The 23,658-nt window shown below is 45.4% G+C and overlaps 1 protein-coding gene across 1 annotated transcript in view; it reads left to right on the top strand.

The window, feature by feature from the left end:
- Positions 1–23,658, top strand: part of LOC147111438 (serine/threonine-protein kinase 24) — a 75,071-nt gene that overhangs the window by 16,123 nt on the left and 35,290 nt on the right. Inside the window, exons 4-6 of the mRNA XM_085998431.1 lie at positions 18,673–18,729; positions 21,481–21,589; positions 21,669–21,826. Of these exons, the coding sequence (XP_085854557.1) occupies positions 18,673–18,729; positions 21,481–21,589; positions 21,669–21,826 (324 nt within the window). The remainder of the gene's footprint in view (positions 1–18,672; positions 18,730–21,480; positions 21,590–21,668; positions 21,827–23,658) is intronic.

Genomic DNA, 23,658 nt, shown 5'->3' on the forward strand with positions numbered 1-23,658 from the left:
CAGTGCAGCACTCCCTCAGTGCTGCACTGGGAGTGACAGCCCAGATTTATGTGCTCAAGCTCCTGGAGTGGGACCACAACCTTCTGACTCGGAGGCGAGTGTGCTGCCCACTGAGCCACAACCTTCCAACTCTTATCTCAATCCCTCTCCCTCTCTCAAAATCTATCTATGTATCTATTAGAGGGGCTGACGGTCACTGACAGCATTCCCCCTCCCACTCGCTCAGGCCCGAACCAAACCTTGGCGTCCTGTTCGAGCCCGAGCAGAGCGTGAAACGCCACATCTGATCCATCACCAAGGCTGCTCATCTCCACCTCCCCAACTTTGCCCCTGTGCTGCAGAAACCCTTGTCCATGCTCTTGTCGCCTTGGCTTGATTACTCTAGCATTCTCCTTGCTGGCCTCCCATCCTCCACCCACTATCAACTCCCAATTTATCCAAAATACAGTTGCTTGTATCCTGTGCTGCATCTCTGTGCCCCCCACCACCCTTCATTGACCATTGGTAGAGCCGTTCGCTCCACTCTGTGGAGATCTCCACTCACCCCCTTCCAAAACCACTCTGCCTCTCTTCCCGCCTTCTAAAAACCTCAAAACTCATCATTTTGCTCCATGGGTTCCTATCTATTTCCATTTCTCAAGTGACTTGGGGATTTATTTATTTTGCTTTTAAAGGCTTTATACAAATAAGTAAGTTGATGACCAGTCTTCCAAATGGATGTTTGTACCGAGACCATTTGTTTTGGTTCGATAGTGTAGACCTGGAGAGGATGTTTCCACTCGTGGGGTGAGTGAGTTTAAAACTAGGGGCTGTAAATATAAGACAATCACTAATAAATCCAACAGGGAATTCAGGAGAAACCTCATTACCCAGAGAGTGGGGAGAATGTGGAACTCGCTACCACAGGGAGTGGTTGAAGCGAATAGCAGAGATGGATTCAAGGGGAAACTAGATAAACACGAGGGAGAAAGGAATCGAAGGTTATGCTGATGGGGTGAGATAAAGTAAGGTGGGAGGAGGCTCGTGTGAAGCATAAACACCGGCACGGACAGGTTGGGCCAAGTGGCCTGTTTCTGTGCCGTACAATTCTATATAATAGACTTGTATTTATGTAGCACCTTTCATCATCTCAGATGCCTGAAAGCACTTCACAGCCAATTAATTAATGTTGAACTGCATTCACTGTTAGGAAGCAAACACAGTGGGTAGTTTGCTCATAGCAAGATCCCACAAAAAAGCAATGAGTTGAATGGCCAATTAACCTGTTTTGGTGCCGTTGGTTGAGGAGTGAGTTTTGGTCAGGACACCAGAGAACTCGCTGCTCCTCCTCCTCTTCAACAAAAAAAAAAAAAAAAGGTGTCATGGGATCTTCTACATCCATCTGAAGAGGCAGACAGGGCCTTAGTTTAATATCTCACTCAAAAACAGCACCTCCAACACTGCAGTATTCCCTCAGCGCTGCGTGAGTGTCAAGCCCCCAACAGCACTGTTCTTTCTCAGTTGAGATCCAAATAGAAACATATAGAAGATAGGAGCAGGAGTAGGCCATTCGGCCCTTCGAGCCTGCTCCGCCATTCAATGAGATCATGGCTGATCATCCAAATTCAGTACCCTGTTCCTGCTTTCTCCCCATACCCCTTGATCCCTTTAGCCTTAAGAAATATATCCAACGCTTTCTTGAATATATTTAATGAACTGGCCTCCACCGCCCTCTGTGGCAGAGAATTCCGCAGGTTCACCACTCTCTGGGTGAAGAAATTCCTCCTCATTTCAGTCCTAAATGTCCTACCCCTTATCCTTAGACTATGACCCCTGGTTCTGGACTCCCCCGCCATCGGGAACATCCTTCCAGCATCTAGTCTGTCCAGGCCTGACCGAATTTTATAGGTTTCGATGAGATCCCCCCTCAATCTTCTAAACTCCAGTGAGTATAAGCCCAATCGACGCAATCTCTCCTCATGCGTCATTCCTGCCATCCCAAGTATGAGTCTGGTGAATCTTCACTGCACTCCTTCCATGGCAAGAACATCCTTCCTCAGATAAATGTAATGTAGATTCCTGTAATAAAAACAGAAAATGCTGGAAACACTCAGCAGGTCAGGCGGCATCTGTGGAGAGAGAAACAGAGTTCAGGTTTCAGGTCGATGACCTTTCATCAGAACTGGAAGATGTTCGCGGTTTAACAGGTTTTAAGCAAGTTACAGAGCCTGGGGAAAAAAAGGAGATGGGGAGGAAAGAACAAAAGAAAGAGGTTTGTGATAGGGCGGAGGGGGGTGATGGTGCAAGGCAAAAGGGGGTGGTAATGGGACAAGTAAAGGATGGGTTCAGCGGAGGTGCAAATGGTGACGGCAGACTAGCAGTGCAGTCGGGAAGCGTGGCAAATCTGGCCCAGAGGAGAAGGCTCCCATGGCCCAGGAATGTGGCGGAGAGAGGGGGGCCTGGGCCACTGGGAGTGGAGGAGACGTGTGCTGGTGTTTGGGACATCCCCTGTCGATACACGGCCGGTCGGCGGGGTCAGATATCCAGCCCCCGCACTGTTTTGCTTTTGTAGATTCCTGTGGCAGGCCCTGAGTGAAGCACAAGGGCGGCGCTGTTCTGGGCATGAGCTCCAAGTCCGTCTAGTGACTTCCCGCTGACTAAGTTGATTGGGTTATCTACGATTGGTTTTTTTTTCAATAAAATTACTGCAAATCAGCAAATCCCTTGTGTTTACCTAAGCGAGGGATCAGACAGACGATGGACTGGATACAGTCAGCAAATGAGTTGGATTTGGGCCATAGTTTGGACCTTACACCTTGCCAAATTTACTATTTAATTAACATTTGCACTTACATTTCAGCAAGGAATGCATTTGAAAAGCGCATTGCCTAATTACATTATTTTATCATGTTGTTTGTGACTTGGCGGATTTGGGGGGAGGTGAGGAAGTAAATAAAATATCACAGGCCAGGGCTTATGACATAGTCTCAGCTGAGCCACCCCAGAAAACCAAAGCACCTGGGTTTTCCAGATGAAACCGATATCAAGAAAAAGACCAGTATTTCTACAGCGCCGTTCACGACCTCAAGACGTCCCAAAGCGCTTTACAGCCAATGAAGTACTTTTGAAGTGTAGTCACTGTTGTAATGTAGGAAACTTGCCCGCAGCAAGCTCCCACAAACAGATCATCCATTTCTAATGTTGGTTGAGTGGCAAATATTGGCTGGGACACCGGGGAGAATCTCTCCAAAATAATGCCCGTGCGATCTTTTACGTCCACCTGCGAGGGCAGACAGGGCTTCAGTTTAACATCTCATTCGAAAGACGGCACCTCCGGCAGTGCAGCGCTCCCTCCGCACTGCACTGGGAATGTCGGCCTGGATTTTTGTGTTTAATCTCTGGAGTGGGGCTTGAACCCACAACCTTCTGACTCGGGCGAGAGGGCTGCCCACTGAGCCCCGGCCGTGACCATCCCTATCGCAGTTTTGGGAAGCCAGGCGGTGCCTGCGGTCTGACGGGAATTTCGTTTGGATACCTCAAAGAGCATGTTAGAAAACATAGAAGATAGGAGCAGGAGTCGGCCATTCGGCCCCTCGAGCCTGTTCCGCCATTCAATGCGATCATGGCTGATCATCCAAATTCAGTACCCTGTCCCTGCTTTCTCCCCATATCCCTTGATCCCTTTAGCCTTAAGAAATATATCCAACTCCTTGAATATATTTAATGACTTGGCCCCTACTGCCTTCTGTGGTAGTGAATTCCACAGGTTCACCACTCTCTGGGTGAAGAAATTCCTCCTCATTTCTGTCCTAAATGGCTTACCCCTTATCCTTAGACTGTGACCCCTGGTTCTGGACTCCCCGGCCATCGGGAACATCCTTCCTGCATCCAGTCTGTTCAGTTCTGTCAGAATTTTCTAAGTTTCAATGAGATCCCCTCTCATTCTTCTAAACTCCAGCGAGTATAAGCCCAATTGACCCAATCTCTCCTCATACGTCATTCCTGCCATCCCAGGTATCAGCCTGGTGAATCTTCACTGAACTCCCTCCATGGCAAGAACATCCTTCCTCAGATAAGGCGACCAAAACTGCGCACACTACTCAAGATGTGGTCTCACCAAGGCCCTGTACAACTGCAGCAAGACATCCTTGTTCCTGTACTCAAACCCCCTCGCTACGAAGGCCAACATACCATTTGCCACCTTAACTGCCTGCTGCACCTGCATGCTTACCTTCAGCGACTGGTGCACAAGAACACCCAGGTCTCGTTGCACTTCCCCTTCTCCCAATCTATTGCCATTCAGATAATGATCTGCCTTCCTGTTTTTGACAACAAAGTGGATAACCTCGCATTTATCCACGTTATATTGCATCTGCCATGCTTCTGCCCAATCACCCAACCTGTCCAAATCATCCTGGAGTTTCTCGGCATCCTCCTCACAGCTTACCCTCCCACCCAGCTTTGTGCCGTCTGCAAACTTGGAGATATTACATCTAGTTCCCTTGTCTAGATCATTAATATATATTGTGAATAGCTGGGGTCCAAGGACTGACCCTTGCAGTACCCCACTAGTCACTGCCTGCCACTCGGAAAAAGACCCGTTTATTTCAACTCTTTGCTTCCTGTCTGCCAACCAGTTTTCTATCCAAGTCAGTACCTTGCCCCCAATCCCATGTGCCTTAACTTTACACACTAATACCTTATGCGGGACCTTATCGAAAGCCTTTTGAAAGTCCAAATACACCACATCCACTGGTTCTCCCTTATCTATTTTACGAGTTACATCCTCAATAAAATTCCAGTAGATTAATTGAGCACGATTTACCTTTTGTAAATCCTTGTTGACTGTTCGATCCTGTCGCTGTTTTCCAAGTGCTCTGCTATTACATCTTTTATAATGGACCCTGACCTCCCAAACTCTGAGATTTTAAAGCAGTTGCCTGCAGTATAGTAAACGGCCCAGAAATTGCTGGAAAAATAATGGCGTGTTCGCCATTACCAGTGCGTTTATTTAAAAAAAAAAAAAACAACTCAGCAATTTGTGGCGAGGAAGAGATATGCCGTGAGTTCCGAATCGCCACCAGTTGCTGGGCATTTTGCCATTAGCCTCGCAAGAGATGACCATCTGGCCGTGAGCCTCCCCATTCTGTCTCATTGAATTGCTGGATTTGCGCCGTTAATACGAATTAATCTTGTCACAGTCATTTAGGGCTGGTAATTCATGTCGGAAGGACCCTGTTACTGACATGAAACTCAACCTCGCCCACCAGCCAAGAGAGGGAACCATTGAAACTTTGGAGTCTCACTCCTGCAGATGGGAAATTGTTCCGAGGGGTTTTTAAAATTTAACTTTTTTTCTTACTTTTCCTTTCTGCTTTTTTGCTCTCTCTTAATCCAGTCTTTCTTTCCCTCTCTGTTTCTCTTTCTGTACCTGACTTGACTCTAATTCACCCCATTTCCTTCTCCGTCGTTCATTCTTTCTCAATCCTTAAAATTCACTGGTTAAGGAGATAGACCAGTCGTTCACTAAAGTCACATGCCCTGTTGACCTTGCTGCACCGTTATCAGCTCGCACGTCCAGCAATTTGCAGCGCGACAATAATACGCCCTGAAGGCTAATGGAATGCTGGCCTTTATATCTCGAGGACTAGAATACAAGGGGGTAGAAGTTATGCTGCAGCTGTACAAAACCCTGGTTAGACCACACCTGGAGCACTGGGAGCAGTTCTGGGCACCACACCTTAGGAAGGATATATTGGCCTTGGAGGGAGTGCAGCGTAGGTTTACCAGAATGATACCCGGACTCCAAGGGTTAAATTACAAGGAGAGATTACATAAATATAGGGTTGTATTCCCTGGAATTTAGACGGTTAAGGGGTGATTCGATCGAAGTTTTCAAGATATTAAGGGGAACAGATAGGGTAGATAGAGAGAAACTATTTCTGCTAGTTGGGGATTCTAGGTCGAGGGGCATAGTCTAAAAATTAGAGCCAGACCTTTCAGGAGTGAAGTTAGGAAACACTTCTACACACAAAGGGTGGTAGAAGTTTGGAACTCTCTTCCGCAAATGGTAATTGGTGCTAGATCAATTGTTAATTTTAAATGAGATTGTTGGATTCCTGTTAATCAAAGGTATTAAGGGATCTGGGGCAAAGGTGGGTAGAGGAGTTAGGTGACAGATCAGCCGTGATCTCATTGAATGGCGGAACAGGCTCGAGGGGTTAAATGGCCTCCTCCTGTTCCGAATGAAGGGTGAGGTGAAATCCAACTCATGGCGCTCGCCTTGAGATAAGAACATAAGAAATAGGAGCAGGAGTAGACCCTCGAGCCTGCTCCGCCATTCAATGCGATCGTGGCTAATCTTCCACCTCAACTCCACTTTGCCGCCCTATTCCCATATCCCTTGATTCCCTTAATGTCCAAAAATCTATCGATCTCTGTCATGAATATACTCATCGACTGAGCCTCCACAGCCCTCTGGGGCAGAGAATTCCAAAGATTCACAACCCTCTGAGTGAAGAAATTCCTCCTCATCTCGGTCTTAAATGGCCGAGCCCTTCTCCTGAGACTATGCCCCCTAATTCTGGACTCTCCAGCCAGGGGAAACAACCTCCCAAGATCTACCCTTTAAGAATTTTGTACGTTTCTTGTGCTTCCTACTATGCGTTCTGCCGCTAAGACTGCCCATTTCCACCATCGTAATATCGCCTTTACCTCAGCTCATCTGCTGCTGAAACCCTTATCCATGCCTTTATCACCTCTAGACTTGACTGTTCCAACGCACTCCTGACCAGCCTCCCTAGTTCTACCCTCCATAAACTTGAGGTTATCCAAAACTCTGCCGCCTGTGCCCTAATTCGCACCAAACCCCCCTCACCCATTTCCCCTGTGCTCACTGACCTATGCCTCGATTTTAAAATTCTCATCCTTGTTTTCAAAGCCCTCCATGCCCTCACCCCTCCTTATCTCTGTAATCTCCTCCAGCCCTATAATCCCCCTAGATCTCTGCGCTCTGCCTATTCTGGCCTTTTGAACTCCCCCGATTTTAAATGCTCCACCATTGGCAGGCGTACCTTCAGCTGCCTAGGTCCTAAGCTCTTTCCCTCCCTAAATCTCTCCACTTCTCGTTCCTTTTTTATGACGTTCCTTAAAACCGACCTCTTTGACCCAGCTTTTGGTCATCTGCCCTCACATCTCCTTACATGGCTCGGTGTCAAATTTTGTATTTTTTTTATAACACTCCTGTGAAGCGCCATGGGACGTTTTATTACGTTGTTCGATGAGATCGCCTCTCATTCTTCTAAATTCCAGAGAATATAGGCCTATTTTATTTAATCTCTCCTCATAGGACAGCTCCAGCAAAGTCTGTGCCAATGTTGTTTACCTTTTCTAACAAATACCATTTGCAGTGTGGTGTGTTCTGTGTAAGCTGTATGATAAATGTCCTCAGTGCAGAATTTTTAATTCGGCACTTTAATTTCAAGTAGCTATTAACTGTGTTAGGCCCAAGAGAACGAGGCTGTGTATGTTCATGCATCTTTGCACCCTGCCCCCAACATTAATTGAGTAGGCTGCAGTGTGTACCATCTACAAAATGTACTGCAACAACTCGCCAAGGCTTCTTCGACAGCACCTCCCAAACCCACGACCTCTTCCACCTGGAAGGACAAGGGCAGCAGGCGCATGGGAACACCACCACCTCCAAGTTCCCCTCCAAGTCACACACCATCCTGACTTGGAAATATATCGGCTGATCCTTCATCGTCGCTGGGTCAAAATCCTGGAACTCCCTCCCTAACAGCACTGTGGGAGCACCTTCACCACACGGACTGCAGCGGTTCAAGAAGGCGGCTCACCACCACCTTCTCGAGGGCAATTAGGGATGGGCAATAAACGCTGGCCTTGCCAGCGACGCCCACATCCCGAGAATGAATTAAAAAAATACACTGCCTTTACAGTGATCATTTAATGCTGTGCAGACTTCTGTTTGATGAAGTCTGTCTACTTCCATAACTGAGGAGACACTTTTTCTTCTTTTCCATTTGGTATCTCTGAATTGTTTCCTTTTAAAATAAAAATAAGAGAATTAATTTTGGCCTTTTTGTTGCTTTAAGGGCATCAGTATAGTGCTTACCAGGTACTCAGTTTGGGAGTTGCTACTGACGGTTTGGAAGATCACATTAGTACTTACGTTCTGGACCAGAGCTTTAACTCAAAAGTTTGCTTCATCTCTAGAACACCTGGTCAGTTTGGCGATTTGCCTGACGTGCTTCATCTCTGCTTTGGCATGTTGAGCCAAGTCTAAATTTCATAATCAAAAACACAATTTCTAAATTTGCGAATGACACCAAATTTTGGGGGGGGGGGGGGGATAGTTAATACTGAGGACTGCAACAAATTACAGGACGATAGTAATAAACTTGCAGAATGGGCATATAATTGGAAAATAAAATTAAACACATAAATGTGAGGTATTACATTTTGGTAGGAAAAATGAGGTCACTTATTACTTGGAGGGTGCGAGTCTAGGTGGGGTAGAGGAGCAAAGGGATCTCGGAGTACAAATACACAAATCACTAAGTAGCGACACAGGTTAACAAGGCCATAAACCAAGCACTAGGGTTTATTTCTAGAGGGATAGAATTGAAAAGTAGGGAAGTTATGCTAAACTTGTATCGAACCTTGGTTAGACCACACTTGGAGTACTGCGTACAGTTCTGGTCGCCATATTATAAAAAGGATATGGAGGCACTGGAGAGGGTGTAGAGAAGATTTACAAGGATGATACCAGAAATGCGAGGGTATACCTATCAGGAAAGGATGAACAGGCTGGGTCTCTTTTCTCTTGGAAAATGAAGGCTGAGGGGTGACCTAATAGAGGTCTTTAAAATTATGAAAGGTTTTGATAGAGTGGATACAGAGAGAATGTTTCCATTTGTGGTTAAGAGCATAACTAGAGGCCATCAATATAAGATAGTCACCAAGAAATCAAATAGGGAATTCAGAAGAAACTTCTTTACCCAGAGAGTGGTGAGAATGTGGAACTCGCTACCACAGGGAGTGGTTGAAGCAAATAGTATAGATGTATTTAAGGAGAGGCTAGATAACATATGAGGGAGAAGGGAATAGAGGGTTACGCTGATAGAGTTAGATGAGGAAAGACGGGAGGAGGCTCGAGTGGAGCATAAATGCCGGCATAGACTGGTTGGGCCGAATGGCCTGTTTCTGTGCCGTATATCCGATGTAATCCTGTGTAAAAAAGGACTTGCATTTCTATAGCACCTTTCAAGATCTCAGGACGTCCCAAAGCGCTTTACAGCCAATGAAGTGCTTTTGAAGTGTGGTCACTGTTGCAATGTAGGAAACACAACACCCAATGTGCACACAGCAAGCTCCCACAAACAGCAATGTGCTAATGACCAGATAATCTCTTTTTAGTGATGTTGGTTGAGGGATAAATATTGACTGTGGGTTATATAGAGACCTGCTTTCTTAAGAACTAGCTAAAATTGTTCAAAACACCAAAGGCGTGGGGGTTGCAGGCAGCAGCACTGGTTTAGGTATTCCAGAGAAGCTAAATAAATATTATTTGTGCCTTTGTTAGTCCAGAGTGCTTTAACTTTAACTCACTTACCGCCCCGCAAACCATTTTGTTCCGGTGGTACTAACAGTCTCAAGTTCCCGCACTCCTGTATGCTTCAGAGACATGGACCATGTACAGCAGGCACCTCAAAGCACTGGAGAGGTACCACCAACGCTGCCTCCGCAAGATCCTGCAAATCCAATGGCAGGATAGGTGCACCAATGTCAGTGTTCTTGCTCAGGCCAGCATCGAAGCTCTGACCACGCTCGATCAGCTCCGATGGACGGGCCACATCGTCCACATGCCTGATACGAGACTCCCAAAACAAGCACTCTACTCGGAGCTCCAACACGGCAAGAGAGCCCCAGGTGGGCAGAGGAAATGCTTCAAGGGCACCCTCAAAGCCTCCTTGAAAAAGTGTAACATCCCCACTGACACCTGGGAATCCCTGGCCCAAGACCGCACAAAGTGGAGGAGAAGCATCCGGGAAGGCGCTGAACACCTCGAGTCTCTTCGCCGGGAGCAAGCGGAAGCCAAGTGCAGGCAGTGCAAGGAGCGCACGTCAACCCAAGCACCCCACCCACCCACCCCTTCAACCACCGTCTGCCCCACCTGTGACAGACTGTAGGTCCCGCATTGGACTTATCAGTCACCTGAGAACTCATTTTTAGTGTGGAAGCAAGTCATCCTCGGTTCCGAGGGACTGCCTAAGAAGAAGGAAGTTCCCTCAAGCTAGTTAATTTTCATGAGGTCCTGATGGCCACTCTTTACACTCTTCAAAATATGGATCTGAGTAATGAGCAGCCTTGGGAGTCGAACGCATGGCCTGGCTAGGAGGCAAGCACAGGTGGTACTGGTTGCCAAGTCTTCACTAATACAAGGTGCCAATTCTCCGTACATTGGCTTGCTTTACTGATCCTACCACTTTAATTCCTTACTGTAAAGGAATGTGGCTTGGAGGTTCCCAGGGGTCACTCTCTCTGAGTGACCCAGCCACTCTCACCTGCCAACAACTCTTAAACATCCCACAGAAATGCAAGAGGATTATCAGCAGGAAGGCATGGAAGGAAAGTTCTTTAAAGTCATATAGTCATATCTAGTGATGAACCACCCTTTGAACAGGCCCAGGTAATGCAAACAAACCTACCAGATCACTTCGCGCCACCGGATGTGTATTGTATTTTCGTTTTTTATGGGGAGAGGAAGGAATGTTAACTGTACAGGCCCAGTTCTTGGTTGTTGCTCTTGTGACTTGGTGCAATTGATGCCTCAGTTTGAAATCTATTGGAGATCTGATTTGGTTTGTTAAGAGTGAAGCAAATCTTACAGCCTTTGTATAAAGGCCAGTGGACTCTCTAGCAAGGCATTGGCAAATCCTATGACTCTTGTCTGAGGTTTTCATGAAATAATACTTGAATTTTAAACAATTGAGAGATTCTTCTGCCACTCTCCCCTAAGAGTTATAACTCAGTGCTAAGGATAGGATAAGTATGTATACACCAATGTTCCCCCTAATTTTAAATTTGGGTGCGCGGTCCCTTTAACGGGCTGCGCGGACCATTCAAAGTTTTGCGCAAGCGTGAAATTTCACATTGTAAAAGCGGGTCCCGGGCTGCGCAGGACTGGCAGACAGCAGTGCGACACCACAACTTGGAGGGGACGTTGATGTACACTGAGCAAATGTTAGCCTTTGGCTGCCGCGTTTCCCGCATTGCAACAGTGACTACACTTCAAAGGTACTTCATTGGCTGTAAAGTGCTTTGAGAAGTCCTGAGGTCGTGAAAGGCGCTGCAGAAATACAAGTCTTTTTGCCCATCATGCAGTCTAGCCACCTGGCTTGATTTTGTTACCTTGCTTAAGGATTCAGCACGAGTTCTGCGGTTTGTTGGTTTTTGACTTGAATGTCCTGCTTTTTGCCGACAAGTACAAATTGAGTGAAGTAACCTCTGGTTCTAACATACCTAAACCTTGAAGTCTGCAAGCTGTAATATCACTAATCATTGACAATTTCTGTCAGCCCAACTGATTATTATATTTTCTGTGGTTCCAGCAGCAAGTCTCGGCTGCCAAGCTATGCAGCAGCACAGAGTTAGGACTTCAATCTTCTCCGAGTGAATTATGTTCAGCCGGCCTGGTTTACAGTGGCTTCAAGTTACCGGTTAAAAACTGAGGGAAATTCCCAGTATCCAAACTTCAAAAAATTCTCTGCACACTTCAAAACGTACTGTGCTCAATTCTTAACAACTTTCCACTTGCTACCGGAATATCTAACCCATTTGATAAATGCCATATACAGTTGCATTTAGTCAAATGAAAAGGAAAGAAAGACAAGCGCCTTCCATGACCACTGGACATCTCAAAGCGCTTTACAGCCAATGAAGTACTTTTGAAGTGTAGTCACTGTTGTAATGTAGGAAACGCGCCAGCCAATTTGCGCACAGCAAGCTCCCACAAACAGCAATGTGATAATGACCAGATAATCTCTTTTTTTGTTATGTTGGTTGAGGGATAAATGACCAGGACATCGGGAATAACTCCCCTGCTCCTCTTCGAAATAGTGCCTTGGGATCCTTTACATCCACCTGAGAGAGCAGACGGGGCCTTGGTTTAACGCCTCATCCGAAAGACGGCACCTCCGACAGTGCAGCATTCCCTCAGCACTGCACTGGAGTGTCAGCCTAGATTTTTGTGCTCAAGTCTCTGGAGTGGGACTATAAACCCACAACCCTCTGACTCCGAGGCGAGAGTGCGCCCACTAAGCCATGGCTGACCACAAATGAACACCAAATCCTTTTCGAAGAAGAGCAGGGGAGTTATCACCGGTGTCCTGGGCCAATATTTATCCCACAACCAACATCACTAAAATACAACTTTTCTGATCATTATCTCGTTGCTATTTGGTTACAGAAGCTCTTTCACGAGCCTCATGAATGAAACGGGTCGTAGTGTACGAGTGTCCTGTTTTCCTTTAACGTGGGATGTTTATTCTTAAAACTGTTGCTTCCCAGCTAAAACCTTCCTCTTAAATAGCTGAATATCTGGTTATATTAAAAGTAGTGTTCTGCCAAAGGGAATGCTAGTTTTAAACGCAAAGCTGCAATATTTATCCCTCTGCTAATATCACTAACACCTGGTCATTATCACATTGCTGTTTGTGGGAGCTTGCTGTGTGCAAATTGGTTGCCGTGTTTCCTACATTACAACAGTGACGACACTTCCCAAAGCGCTTTCCAGCCAATGAAGTACTTTTTGGTGTCCTGAGGTTGTGAAAGCCATTGTATAAATGCACGTTCTTTCTTTCTCTATAGGTTTGGTTCTGTATTCACAAAGGAGGACACAAATAACCTCCCAGGAATATCGGCAAACATAGGGACTAATGAGAGGGAGGAGCTGACAGAAATTAGTATCTCTAGGGATATGGTGTTGGGTAAGTTGAGGGGACTGAAGGCCGACAAATCCCCGGGGCCTGATAAACTACATCCTAGGGTACTTAAGGAGGTGGCCCTGGAGATAGCAGATGCTCTAAGGATCATCTTCCGGAACTCCATTGACTCGGGAACAGTACCCGTGGATTGGAGGGTAGCTAATGTTACCCCAATATTTAAAAAGGGGGGTAGAGAGAAAGCAGGGAATTATAGACCAGTAAGCCTTACATCGGTTGTGGGCAAAATGCTAGAGTCCATTATTAAGGATAAAATAGCGGAGCACTTGACAAATGGGGAAAGGATCGGACAGAGTCAACATGGATTTACAAAGGGTAAATCGTGTTTGACTAATCTGCTGGAATTTTTTGAGGAAGTAACTGGTAAAATAGATGGGGGAGAGCCAGTGGATGTGGTGTACCTTGACTTCCAGAAAGCCTTCGATAAGGTTCCACACAAAAGATTATCATGCAAAATTAAGGCTCATGGGATTGGGGGCAAAGTATTAACGTGGATAGAGAACTGGCTGGCGGATAGAAAACAGAGAGTTGGAATAAACGGCTCGTTTTCGGAGTGGCAGGCAGTGACCAGCGGGGTGCCGCAAGGATCTGTCCTGGGACCCCAGCTGTTCACAATATATATAAATGATCTGGATCAGGGAATTGGATGCAATATTTCCAAATTTGCTGACGACACTAAACTAGGAGGAGGGGTGGGCTCTGATGAGGATGTCAGGAGGCTACAGTGCGATTTGGACAGGTTGGGGGAATGGGCGGATACGTGGCAGATGCACTATAATGTGGATAAATGCGAGGTTATCCACTTTGGGGGTAAAAACAGGAGGGTGGATTATTATCTAAATGGCAATAGATTGGGAGATGGGGAAGTGCAGAGGGACCTGGGTGTTCTTGTGCACCAGTCACTGAAGGAGAGCATGCAGGTGCAACAGGCGATTAAGAAGGCAAATGGTATGTTGGCCTTCATATCAAGGGGGTTCGAGTATAGGAATAGGGATACCTTACTACAGCTGTACAAGGTGCTGGTGAGACCGCATCTGGAGTATTGTGTACAGTTTTGGTCGCCCCATCTGCGGAAGGATGTTCTTGCCATGGAAAGAGTGCAACGGCGATTCACCAGGCTGATGGCGGGAATGACCTACGAAGAGAGATTAAATAGTTTGGGCTTGTACTCACTGGAGTTTAGAAGATTGAGAGGGGATCTCATCGAAACATATAAAATTATGGCAGGCCTGGACAGGCTGAATTCAGAGAGAATGTTTCCAATGGCCGGGGAGCACAGAACCAGGGGCCACAGTCTAAAAATAGCGGGCAAATCATTTAAAACAGAGATGAGGAAGAATTTCTTCACTCAAAGAGTGGTGAGCCTGTGGAATTCCCTGCCACAGAGGGCTGTGAAGGCTAATTCAATAAATATTTTCAAGAGAGAATTGGATATATTTCTGAAGGCTAAGGGGATTAAGGGTTACGGAGAAAAGGCGGGGACGGGGTACTGAACTGGTAAGATCAGCTATGATCTCAGACGAAGATCAGCCATGATCTCATTGAATGGCGGAGCAGGGCCGAATGGCCTACTCCTGTTCCTATCTCTATGTATCTATGTATAATGACATGCAGCAGATAGAGGAAGGACCTATTTCCCTTGGCAGAGAGGTCAATAACCAGGGGGCAGAGATTTAAAGTAATTGGTCGAAGGATTAGAGGGGAGTGGAGAACTTTTTTCACCCAGTGGGTGGTGGGGGTCTGGAACTCGCTGTCTGAAAGGGTGGTAGAGGCAGAAACCCTCATCACATTTAAAAAGTACTTGGATATGCACTTGAAGCGCCGTAACCTACAGGGCTACGGACCGAGAGCTGGAAAGTGGGATTAGGCTAGAGAGCTCTTTCTCAGCCGGCACAGACACGATGGGCCGAATGGCCACCTTTGCTGTAAATTTCGATGATTCAGTCCTCAATTCTGTTTTACTCCAGAATGTAGCATGGGTATCTGCAGTCTTATGCTATGAATGGGTTGAGTAAACCTGGGTGCTGTATAGGAAAGGTCACAAAGATACAAGCCTTCTATGCTAAAGGTGCCATATAAATACAAGCTCTTGGTGAATGGCTGTGATCCTGTATTCATTTTAATATGAAACCACTATCTTGCTGCTGCTTTATAGTGAGCAATTCAATAGACAGTATCAGTGAAGCGAAAAGGGCACCTCACTGGATACAAGTGATTGGGAAATGCCCTTCTCTGGCCCCTCTCTTTGCCTTACTCCTTTTCTTCATCTCTTGTTCTGAAGTGTTTTTTCTTTTACCCTCACTCACAGCTCTGGGAAGGTTCTTCAGGAAAGGCAATTGATGACAATTGCCCTTGCCTGGCAAGTTATACCACCCTTATTTTCAGACACTGCAATCTTTTGGTGTGGTTTTAAAATCTCTTAGAAGTCCAGCCATCGGTGGACTTTATAGTGCAGGTCCAGCTGAATACTCAAGGTGTGCAAAAGATGACCCCAACAACCCCCATGCCAACAGGAATACAATGTGTATTGCAGCATTCAAGCTGATTGAGAGTTTAGTTCAGCCTGTGATCCATTATATAGACTAACATTTTTGTAATGCTTCATTTTGCGATAACATATATGACTATTAAAGGAGTGATACACCATGGTATAGTGTTGTACAGGAAACTTTTTTATCCAGCACAGACGGGACCGGTGTGGTGCCGGTTTATCAGAAAGTCCGGATTACAGAGAGGTATAGTAAAAGGTATGAGCGCCCCGTACACAGCAACAAATCCAGGCTTCCCTGTTGCTTAGCAACAGGTGCAGGAACCTTGGCCACAAGATCCAGGCGTCCTTGTTGCTTAGCAACAGGTGTAGGAACCTCGGTTACACAGCCACAGATCCAGGAACGGCCACTAATATGAAGTAAAACTTACCTGAACCTACTCCTGAATTTTGCCGGTTAACAGAGATTTCCGGTTATTTAGGTGCCGGTAAATCGGGAGCTGGAAAGTGGGATTGGGCTGGAGAGCTTTTTTTCAGCCGGCACGGACACGATGGGCCGAATGGCCTCCTTTCTGTGCCGTAAACTTCTATGATTCTTTCTTATCCTCAGGATTTTCCAAAGTGCTTAGGTAAATAGGAACCCTCAAGCCTGTTCTGCCATTCTATTCGATCAAAGCTAATTGGTACCTCATTTATTTTGGGCTTTTTGCTTTGACAAGGGCTGCCCAAATGACATCTGGTAGATATTTGCTGTTCATTTGACTAAATGCAGTTGTATAAGGGATAGCGTTTATCAAATGGAGTAGATAACCCAGTTTGAAATGGAAAGTTGTTATGATTTGAGCACGGCACCTTCAGAAGTGCAAAAGTATTTTTTTGAAATTTGAATTGGCCCTGCACTCACCCGGCGCGCCGACATCTGAAGCCCGGGCCTGCTTGCATTTCCTGTCACTGGCCCGGTTCAGATGTCGGCGCGCTGTGCTTACCTGATCCAGCGGCGTAGTTAGTGCGATGTGCCGGCTGGGATCAGGTGAGCACTGTGCAGCCAATCAGGGGAGGGGAAACTTCATTCATGAGTTTGAGAGTAAGAGCTGTCAAACTCATGAAAAGTATGGGCTGCCAACACACTACTTAAACTTTAAATAAAATTTTTAAAAACATCCCACTGATTATATTAACTATAAATAAGTTTTAAAAAATGTTTTAAACAATTAATCAATTTTTTGAAAAAAATAAATTTTTTAAGAATAGGGTCTAAAACTAAACTTACCTTACTGTAAATTCTTTAAAAATAATAAACCTGTGGGGGAAAAAAAATTTCTACATTGTACTAAAAGCCCACTTATCTGAAAAACTAAGTACTTACGTCTGGTTTTTCCACGCGTAAAAACCGGAGGCCTTTACACTCGGGCAACTCTGGGGGTGGGGGGGGGAAAAGGAATTTCACTGCGCACGCGCTGCCTGTGCAGTCGCACGCGTTCTGCCTCTTAACCCCTTGGGTCAGAGGACAGGAAATGCCAGTTTTCAGCGCATGCGCTGTGCATGCTGAAAACCGGCAATTCCTCCGGGCACACACGTGAGTACCCCGTCCGTACTCGCGCGTTGTGACAGGAATTACTGGGCCATTGAGTTTTTTATAGTCTGCACCTCGAGCCACAACAGAGCTTCCATATTTTGCTCTTGCGTGGATCAGGGGTCGCAGCCGCCTCCGAGTGAGAAGTTTCTGGGGTCAAACCTCTCTCGAAAGAAAAAAAGAAAGACTTGCATTTATATAGCGCCTTTCATGACCACCAGACATCTCAAAGCGCTTTACTGCCAATGAAGTACTTTTTGAAGTGTAGCCACTGTTGTAATGTAGGAAATGCGGCAGCCAGTTTGCGCACACAGCAATGTGATCATGACCAGCTCATCTGTTTTAGTGATGCTGATTAAGCGATAAGTATTCAATAGGGCAACGGGGATAACTCCCCTGCTCCTCTTCAAAATAGTGGCCGTGGATCGTTTACATCCACCTGGGAGAGCAGACGGAGCCTCGGTTTAACGTCTCATCCTAAAGACGGCACCTCCAACAGTGCAGCACTCCCTCAGTACTGCACTAGAGTATCAGCCTAGTAGAGCTCATTAAAATTATGTAGGGTTTCGATAGGGTACACGTAGAGAAGCTGTTTCCACTTATAGGGGTGGTCCAAAACTAGGGGCATAAATATAAGATAGTCACTAATAAATCCAATAGGGCACTCAGGAGAAACCTCTTTACCCAGAGAGCAGTGAGAATGTGGAACTCGCTACCACACGGGGTAGTTGAGACGAGTAGCAGAGATGCATTTAAGGGGGAAGCTAGATAAACACACGAGGGAGAAATTAATATAAGGGTATACTGATGGGGAGAGATGAAATAGGGTGGGAGGAAGCTCGTGTGAAGCATTAACACCAGCAATAGACCTGTTGGGATGAATGGCCTATTTCTGTAATGGTCTGTCGATGTAATCTTTTGATTCTTGATGTACTTCGTAGAAATTGCAGAAACCCCAGTATATTCTGAATTTAATAAGGCGTAACATTCTGGCCTTTCTTTGTCTTGACGTAATACATATTTTTATTTATTTATATATATATATATATATATATATTACCCCATGCATGTTCTAATTTGATCCTACTATAATAAATTGTTTTGCAACAGCCTTTTCACCCTTCACATTGGTTTGTTTAATTTATAGAAATGTAAGGGGACTTGTGATCTGTTAAGGAATGTTAGCTAATAGGAACTTAAAACCCACTCGGGGGTTTGTAGTGTGTTCATAGTGTGCAGCACTTTCAACAACAACTTGCATTTATATAGCTCCTTTAACGTAGTAAAACCTCCCGCGGCACTTCACAGGAACATTAATCAGATAAAATTTGACACCGAGCCACATGAGATATTGGGACAGGTGACCAAAAGCTTGGTCAAAGAGGTGGGTTTTAAGGAGCGTCTTAAAGAAGGAGGGAGAGGTGGGGAGGCTTAGGGAGGGAATTCCAGAGCTTGGGGCCCAGGCAGCTGAAGGCACGGCCCCAATACTGGAGCGGAAGAAGTGGGGGACGCCCAAGAGGCCAGACTTTTACGTTGCTTGTTAATGTACAGTATTGTGATTCACCCTATAAGCAGTTTTTTTGATAAATTGTTCATTTCATGCACAGGATACAAAATTATGGATTATAATGGAATATCTAGGTGGTGGCTCTGCCTTAGATCTGGTAAGTACATTATTTGTACATTTTGCTATGGAAGATTAATTGGGAATCTTTATTCTTTTGAAAACAGGAATTTAATCATTGCAAGACAGCATGCCATACTGTGGCGAGATTGCTCCAGTGACTTTGCCCAGATTAGGTCTTGCAGGAGCTACTGTTTTATTAACTGGAAAAAATGTTGGCTAATGGCCTGGATTTTGCAGTGATAATGACGGCAAAACTGTCGGCGTTTGCCATCATTACCCCTCTGAAATTGACTGTAACTTCGGGATTTAGCGCGTGCACCGATGAACGTGGAGATCCTGAAGTTGCAGTCACTCATTCCCCGCTGCACTGTGGAACTCCCCATAGCCGGCAATCAGTTGAACGGACGAAAACTTCCCCTTTTCCGCTCTAATATCGCTGTTAAACACCCCATAAAATGTTAAGCCTTGTTGATAAAGGTGTACTGGGGTTTTAACAGCATATTGACTGTTGAACAACTGTTCTGGCCCTGAAAAACAAATTTAATATTTGTGGAATGTCAAATTTCTCCATTATGATAAAAGATACTAGAATTTTAAAATAATAAATATTTTTTTTTAAGTTTGTTTATGATAGTTCAGCTTCTACCTTAACCCCATGTGTATGCCCCAATCTTTATTTCATGCTGTATAAATTTTTTAAAACATGACTGATAAAAGCTGCTATTTATTTCCTGGTTTGCTGTCTGTGAGAATTCTTCAATGTGATTGGCTGCTTAGACAGCTTAATGACATCACTGCTGCTGTACGCTGGCGTTCTCCTTTTGACAGCGCTACAATCAAATTAAGGTTGAGAAAGCTAAAGTTAATAAGTTTTAGTTTAATTTTCAATTGCAATTTTCTAAACCAATTTCCTGCAATGCAGCTGAAAAATTAAGATTGTAACTTAGTGAAATATTTAGATTCCAGAAAATGCATCGGCGGTATTAAATTTGAAGCTGAAATGTTTAAGCTTTCTTCCTCCTCCATATCTGTACGGGAAATGTGCCCTCCTTCAAGTGATTTGAGCGTGTTGCAAATCTGACCTGCATCTAAAATTGTTACAAGACTGGCTAAAATTGGAATTTGGGAAATCAGGATAAGGAGGCGCTAAGATAGATCTTGCAAATCTAAAGAATTAACTGGAATATAGAACTCTTAATCAAATTAATGGCAGCTATTGAAATTCTGTGCGTTGATCAATTATTGTGCATAGGTCCCTGAAGGTGGCGGGACATATTGAGAGAGTGGTTAGCAAAGCATATGGGATCTTGGGCTTCATAAATAGAGGTATTGAGTACAAAAGCAGAGAAGTTATGCTGAACCTTTATAAAGCGCTGGTTAGGCCACAACTGGAGTATTGCGTCCAGTTCTGGTCACCACACTTTAGGAAGGATGTGAAGGCCCTTGAGAGGGTGCAGAGGAGATTTCCCAGAATGGTTCCGGGGATGGGGGATCTTAGCTACAAGGACAGGTTGGAGAAGCTGGATTTGTTTTCATTAGAGCAAAGGAGGTTGAGGGGTGATTTGATCGAGGTGTACAAGATTATGACGGGTTTGGATAGGCTAGATGGGGAAAGGCTGTTCCCACTAGTTGATGGTACAAGGACTAGGGGACATAGATTTAAGGTTTTGGGCAAGAGATACAGGGGGGATGTGAGGAAAAACTTTTTTACACAGTGAGTGGTGAGGACCTGGAACTCGCTGCCAACGGAAGTGGTGGAAGCGGAGACACTCAATGTTTTCAAGGGGAGACTGGATAGGCACTTGAGGGAAAAAAACTTGCAGGGCTACGGGGATAGAGCGGGGGAATGGGACTGACTGGATTGTTCTACAGAGAGCCGGCACGGACTCGATGGGCCGAATGGCCTCCTTCTGTGCCGTTATGACTCTTGAGAAATTTCTGTAAGATGAATTTCCTTCTTCAGGAATTTGTGAAAAATCAACTCGTAAAGTAGATTGTGTCTTCCCTCTCCGGAAAAAAATTCTTCAGCTTCATTATACGAATTGGGAACTCTCCCTTATCATTTTAAGGACATGGGCAGATTTGTAAACTGCAGATGCAAGGGATATATTTTCGATAGATAAGTACATGAGGGAGAGAGGAATAGAAGGATATGTTGATGGGGTGAGATGAACTAAGGTGGGAGGAGACTCTTCTAGAGCACTGTGTTCAGTTCTGGGCCCCGCACCTCAGGAAGGTTATATCGGCCTCGGAGGGGGAGCAGTGCAGATTCAGCAGAATGATACCGGAGCTAAAAGGGTTAAATTACGAGGACCGGTTGCATCGACTCATCATGTATTCTCTTGAGTTTAGACGATTAAGGGGTGATCTAATCAAGGTGTTTAAGATGATTAAAGGAGTTGATAGGGTGGATCGAGAGAAACTATTTCCTCTGGTGGGGAGTGAGTCCAGAACAAGGGGGCAGAACCTTAAAATTAGAGTTCAGGGGTGATGTCAGGAAGCACTTCTTCACACAAAGGGTGGTGGAAATCGGGAACTCTCTCCCCCCGCCCCCCAAAAAGCTGTTCAGGCTTTTTGGAAATTTCAAAACTGAGATTGATAGATTTTTGTTGGGCAAAAGTATTAAGGGTTACGGACCCAAGGCGGGGAGATGGAGTTAAGATACAGATCAGCCGTGATCTCATTGAATGGCGGAACAGGCTCGAGGGGCTGAACGGCCTCCTCCTGTTCCTGTGAAATATTGTTAGGTATTTGACTATATAGATTTGATTGTGTGTTTTATCTCTAGTTAGAACCTGGTTCACTGGATGAAAACCAGATTGCAACAATACTAAGGGAAATTTTAAAAGGCCTTGAATATTTACACTCTGAAAAGAAAATCCACAGGGATATCAAAGGTAGGAAAGTGCACTTGTATTTTTTAACCAAGTGATCGTGTTCGAATCTCTCACTAACCTTTGTGTCACCTTTTACTAGCTGCCAATGTCTTGCTGTCGGAGCAAGGTGAAGTTAAGCTGGCAGATTTTGGAGTTGCCGGACAGCTGACAGACACACAAATAAAGAGAAACACTTTTGTGGGTACACCGTTCTGGATGGCGCCAGAAGTGATCAAACAGTCGGCGTATGATTCAAAGGTACGGATTGCTACCGCTTCTCCAGAATGAACTGCAGATTAATACTTGGAAGTATATCTCCCGTTTGAGACCTGAGGCAGAGTTTGCAGGAGTTCACCCGACTCTGCCCCTTGCCTCAGCTCATCCGCTGCTGAAACCCTCATCCATGCCTTTGTTACCTCTAGACACCACTATTCCAGCGCACTCCTGGTCGGCCTCCCACTTTCCACCCTCCGTAACCTTAAGCTCATCCAAAACTCTGCTGCCTGTATCCTAACTCGCACCAAGTCCCGTTCGTCCATCACCCCCTGTGCTCGCTGACCTACATTGGCTCCCGGTCCGGCAACTCCTCGATTTTAAAATTCTCATCCTCGTGTTCAAATCCCTCCATGACCTCGCCCCCCTTCCTATCTCTGTAACCTCCTCCAGCCCCACAACCCTCAGAGAGCTCTGCACTCCTCCAATTCTGGCCTCTTGCACATGCCTGCTTTTCATTGCCCCACCATTGCCAGCCGTGCCTTCAGCCCTAAGCTCTGGAATTCCCTCCCTACACCTCTCCGCCTCGCTACCCCTCTCTCCTCCTTTAAGACGCTCCTTAAAACCGCCCTCTTTGACCCAGCTTTTGGCCACCTGCCCTAATATCTCCTTATGTGGATCGGTGTCAAATTTTGTTTGCTAACACTCCTGTGAAGCGCCTTGGGATGTTTTATTACACTAAAGGTGCTATATAAATGCAAGTTGTTGTTGTTGTAGAAGTACCCTGGATCTGCGTCGGTAATTTAAAAAAAAAAAAAAAAAAAAAAAAAAAAAAATTTGGCCCTACTATTTTAGTCGACTGTGGAACTTGCTACCACATAGTCATTGAGGCGAACAGCATAGATGCACTTAAGGGGAAGCTAGATTAACACACAAGGGAAAAATATGCTAAACCTTTATAAAACACTGGGTAGGCCCCAGCTGGAGTATTGCGTCCAATTCTGGGCACCGCACCTTAGGAAGGATGGCAAGGCCTTGGAGAGGGTGCGGAGGAGATTTACTGGAATGGTACCAGGGATGAGGGACCAGTTATGTGGAGAAGCTGGAGTTGTTATCCTTAGAGCAGAGAAGGTTAAGAGGAGATTTGATAGAAGTGATCAAAATCATGAAGGGTTTATTAGAGTAAATAAGGAGAAACTGTTTCCAGTGGCAGGAGGGTCGGTAACCAGAGGAGACAGAATTAAGGGCATTGGCAAAAGAACCGATGGTGACGTGAGTACATATTTTTTTAAGCAGCGAGTTGTTGTGACCTGGAATGCGCTGCCTGAAAGGGCGGTGGAAGCAGATTCAATAGTAACTTTCAAAGGGGAAATAATTTAATATTTGGTTATAGAGTTGAGAAACAATAGAGGTGCCATTACACTACTCGGTGTTCTATAGGCCACCAACTAGTGGGAAGGACATAGAGGAGCAAATTTGCAAGGAAATTACAGAGAGGTGCAAGAACTATAGAGTAGTGATAATGGGGGACGTCAACTATTCTAATATAGACTGCGCTAGTAATGTAAAGGGCAGAGAGGGGGAAGAATTTCTGAGGTGTGTTCAGGAGAACTTTCTTGATCAGTATGTTTCCAGCCCAACGAGGGAGGAGGCATTGCTGGTTCTGGGGAATGAGGTGGGTCGAGTAGAGCAAGTGTCAGTAGGGGAACATTTAGGGAATAGTGATCATAGTATCATAAGGTTTAGATTAGCTATGGAAAAGGACAGGGAGCAATCTAGAGTAAAAATACTTAATTGGAGGAAGGCAAATTTCAGTGGGTTGAGAACGGATCTGGCCCGGGGAAATTGGAATCAAAGACTGGCAGGCAAAACTGTAA

This window comes from Somniosus microcephalus, chromosome 10 (assembly GCF_052327205.1).
Source record: "Somniosus microcephalus isolate GS21.2 chromosome 10, FLI_Smic_1.0, whole genome shotgun sequence".
NCBI lineage: Eukaryota > Metazoa > Chordata > Chondrichthyes > Squaliformes > Somniosidae > Somniosus > Somniosus microcephalus.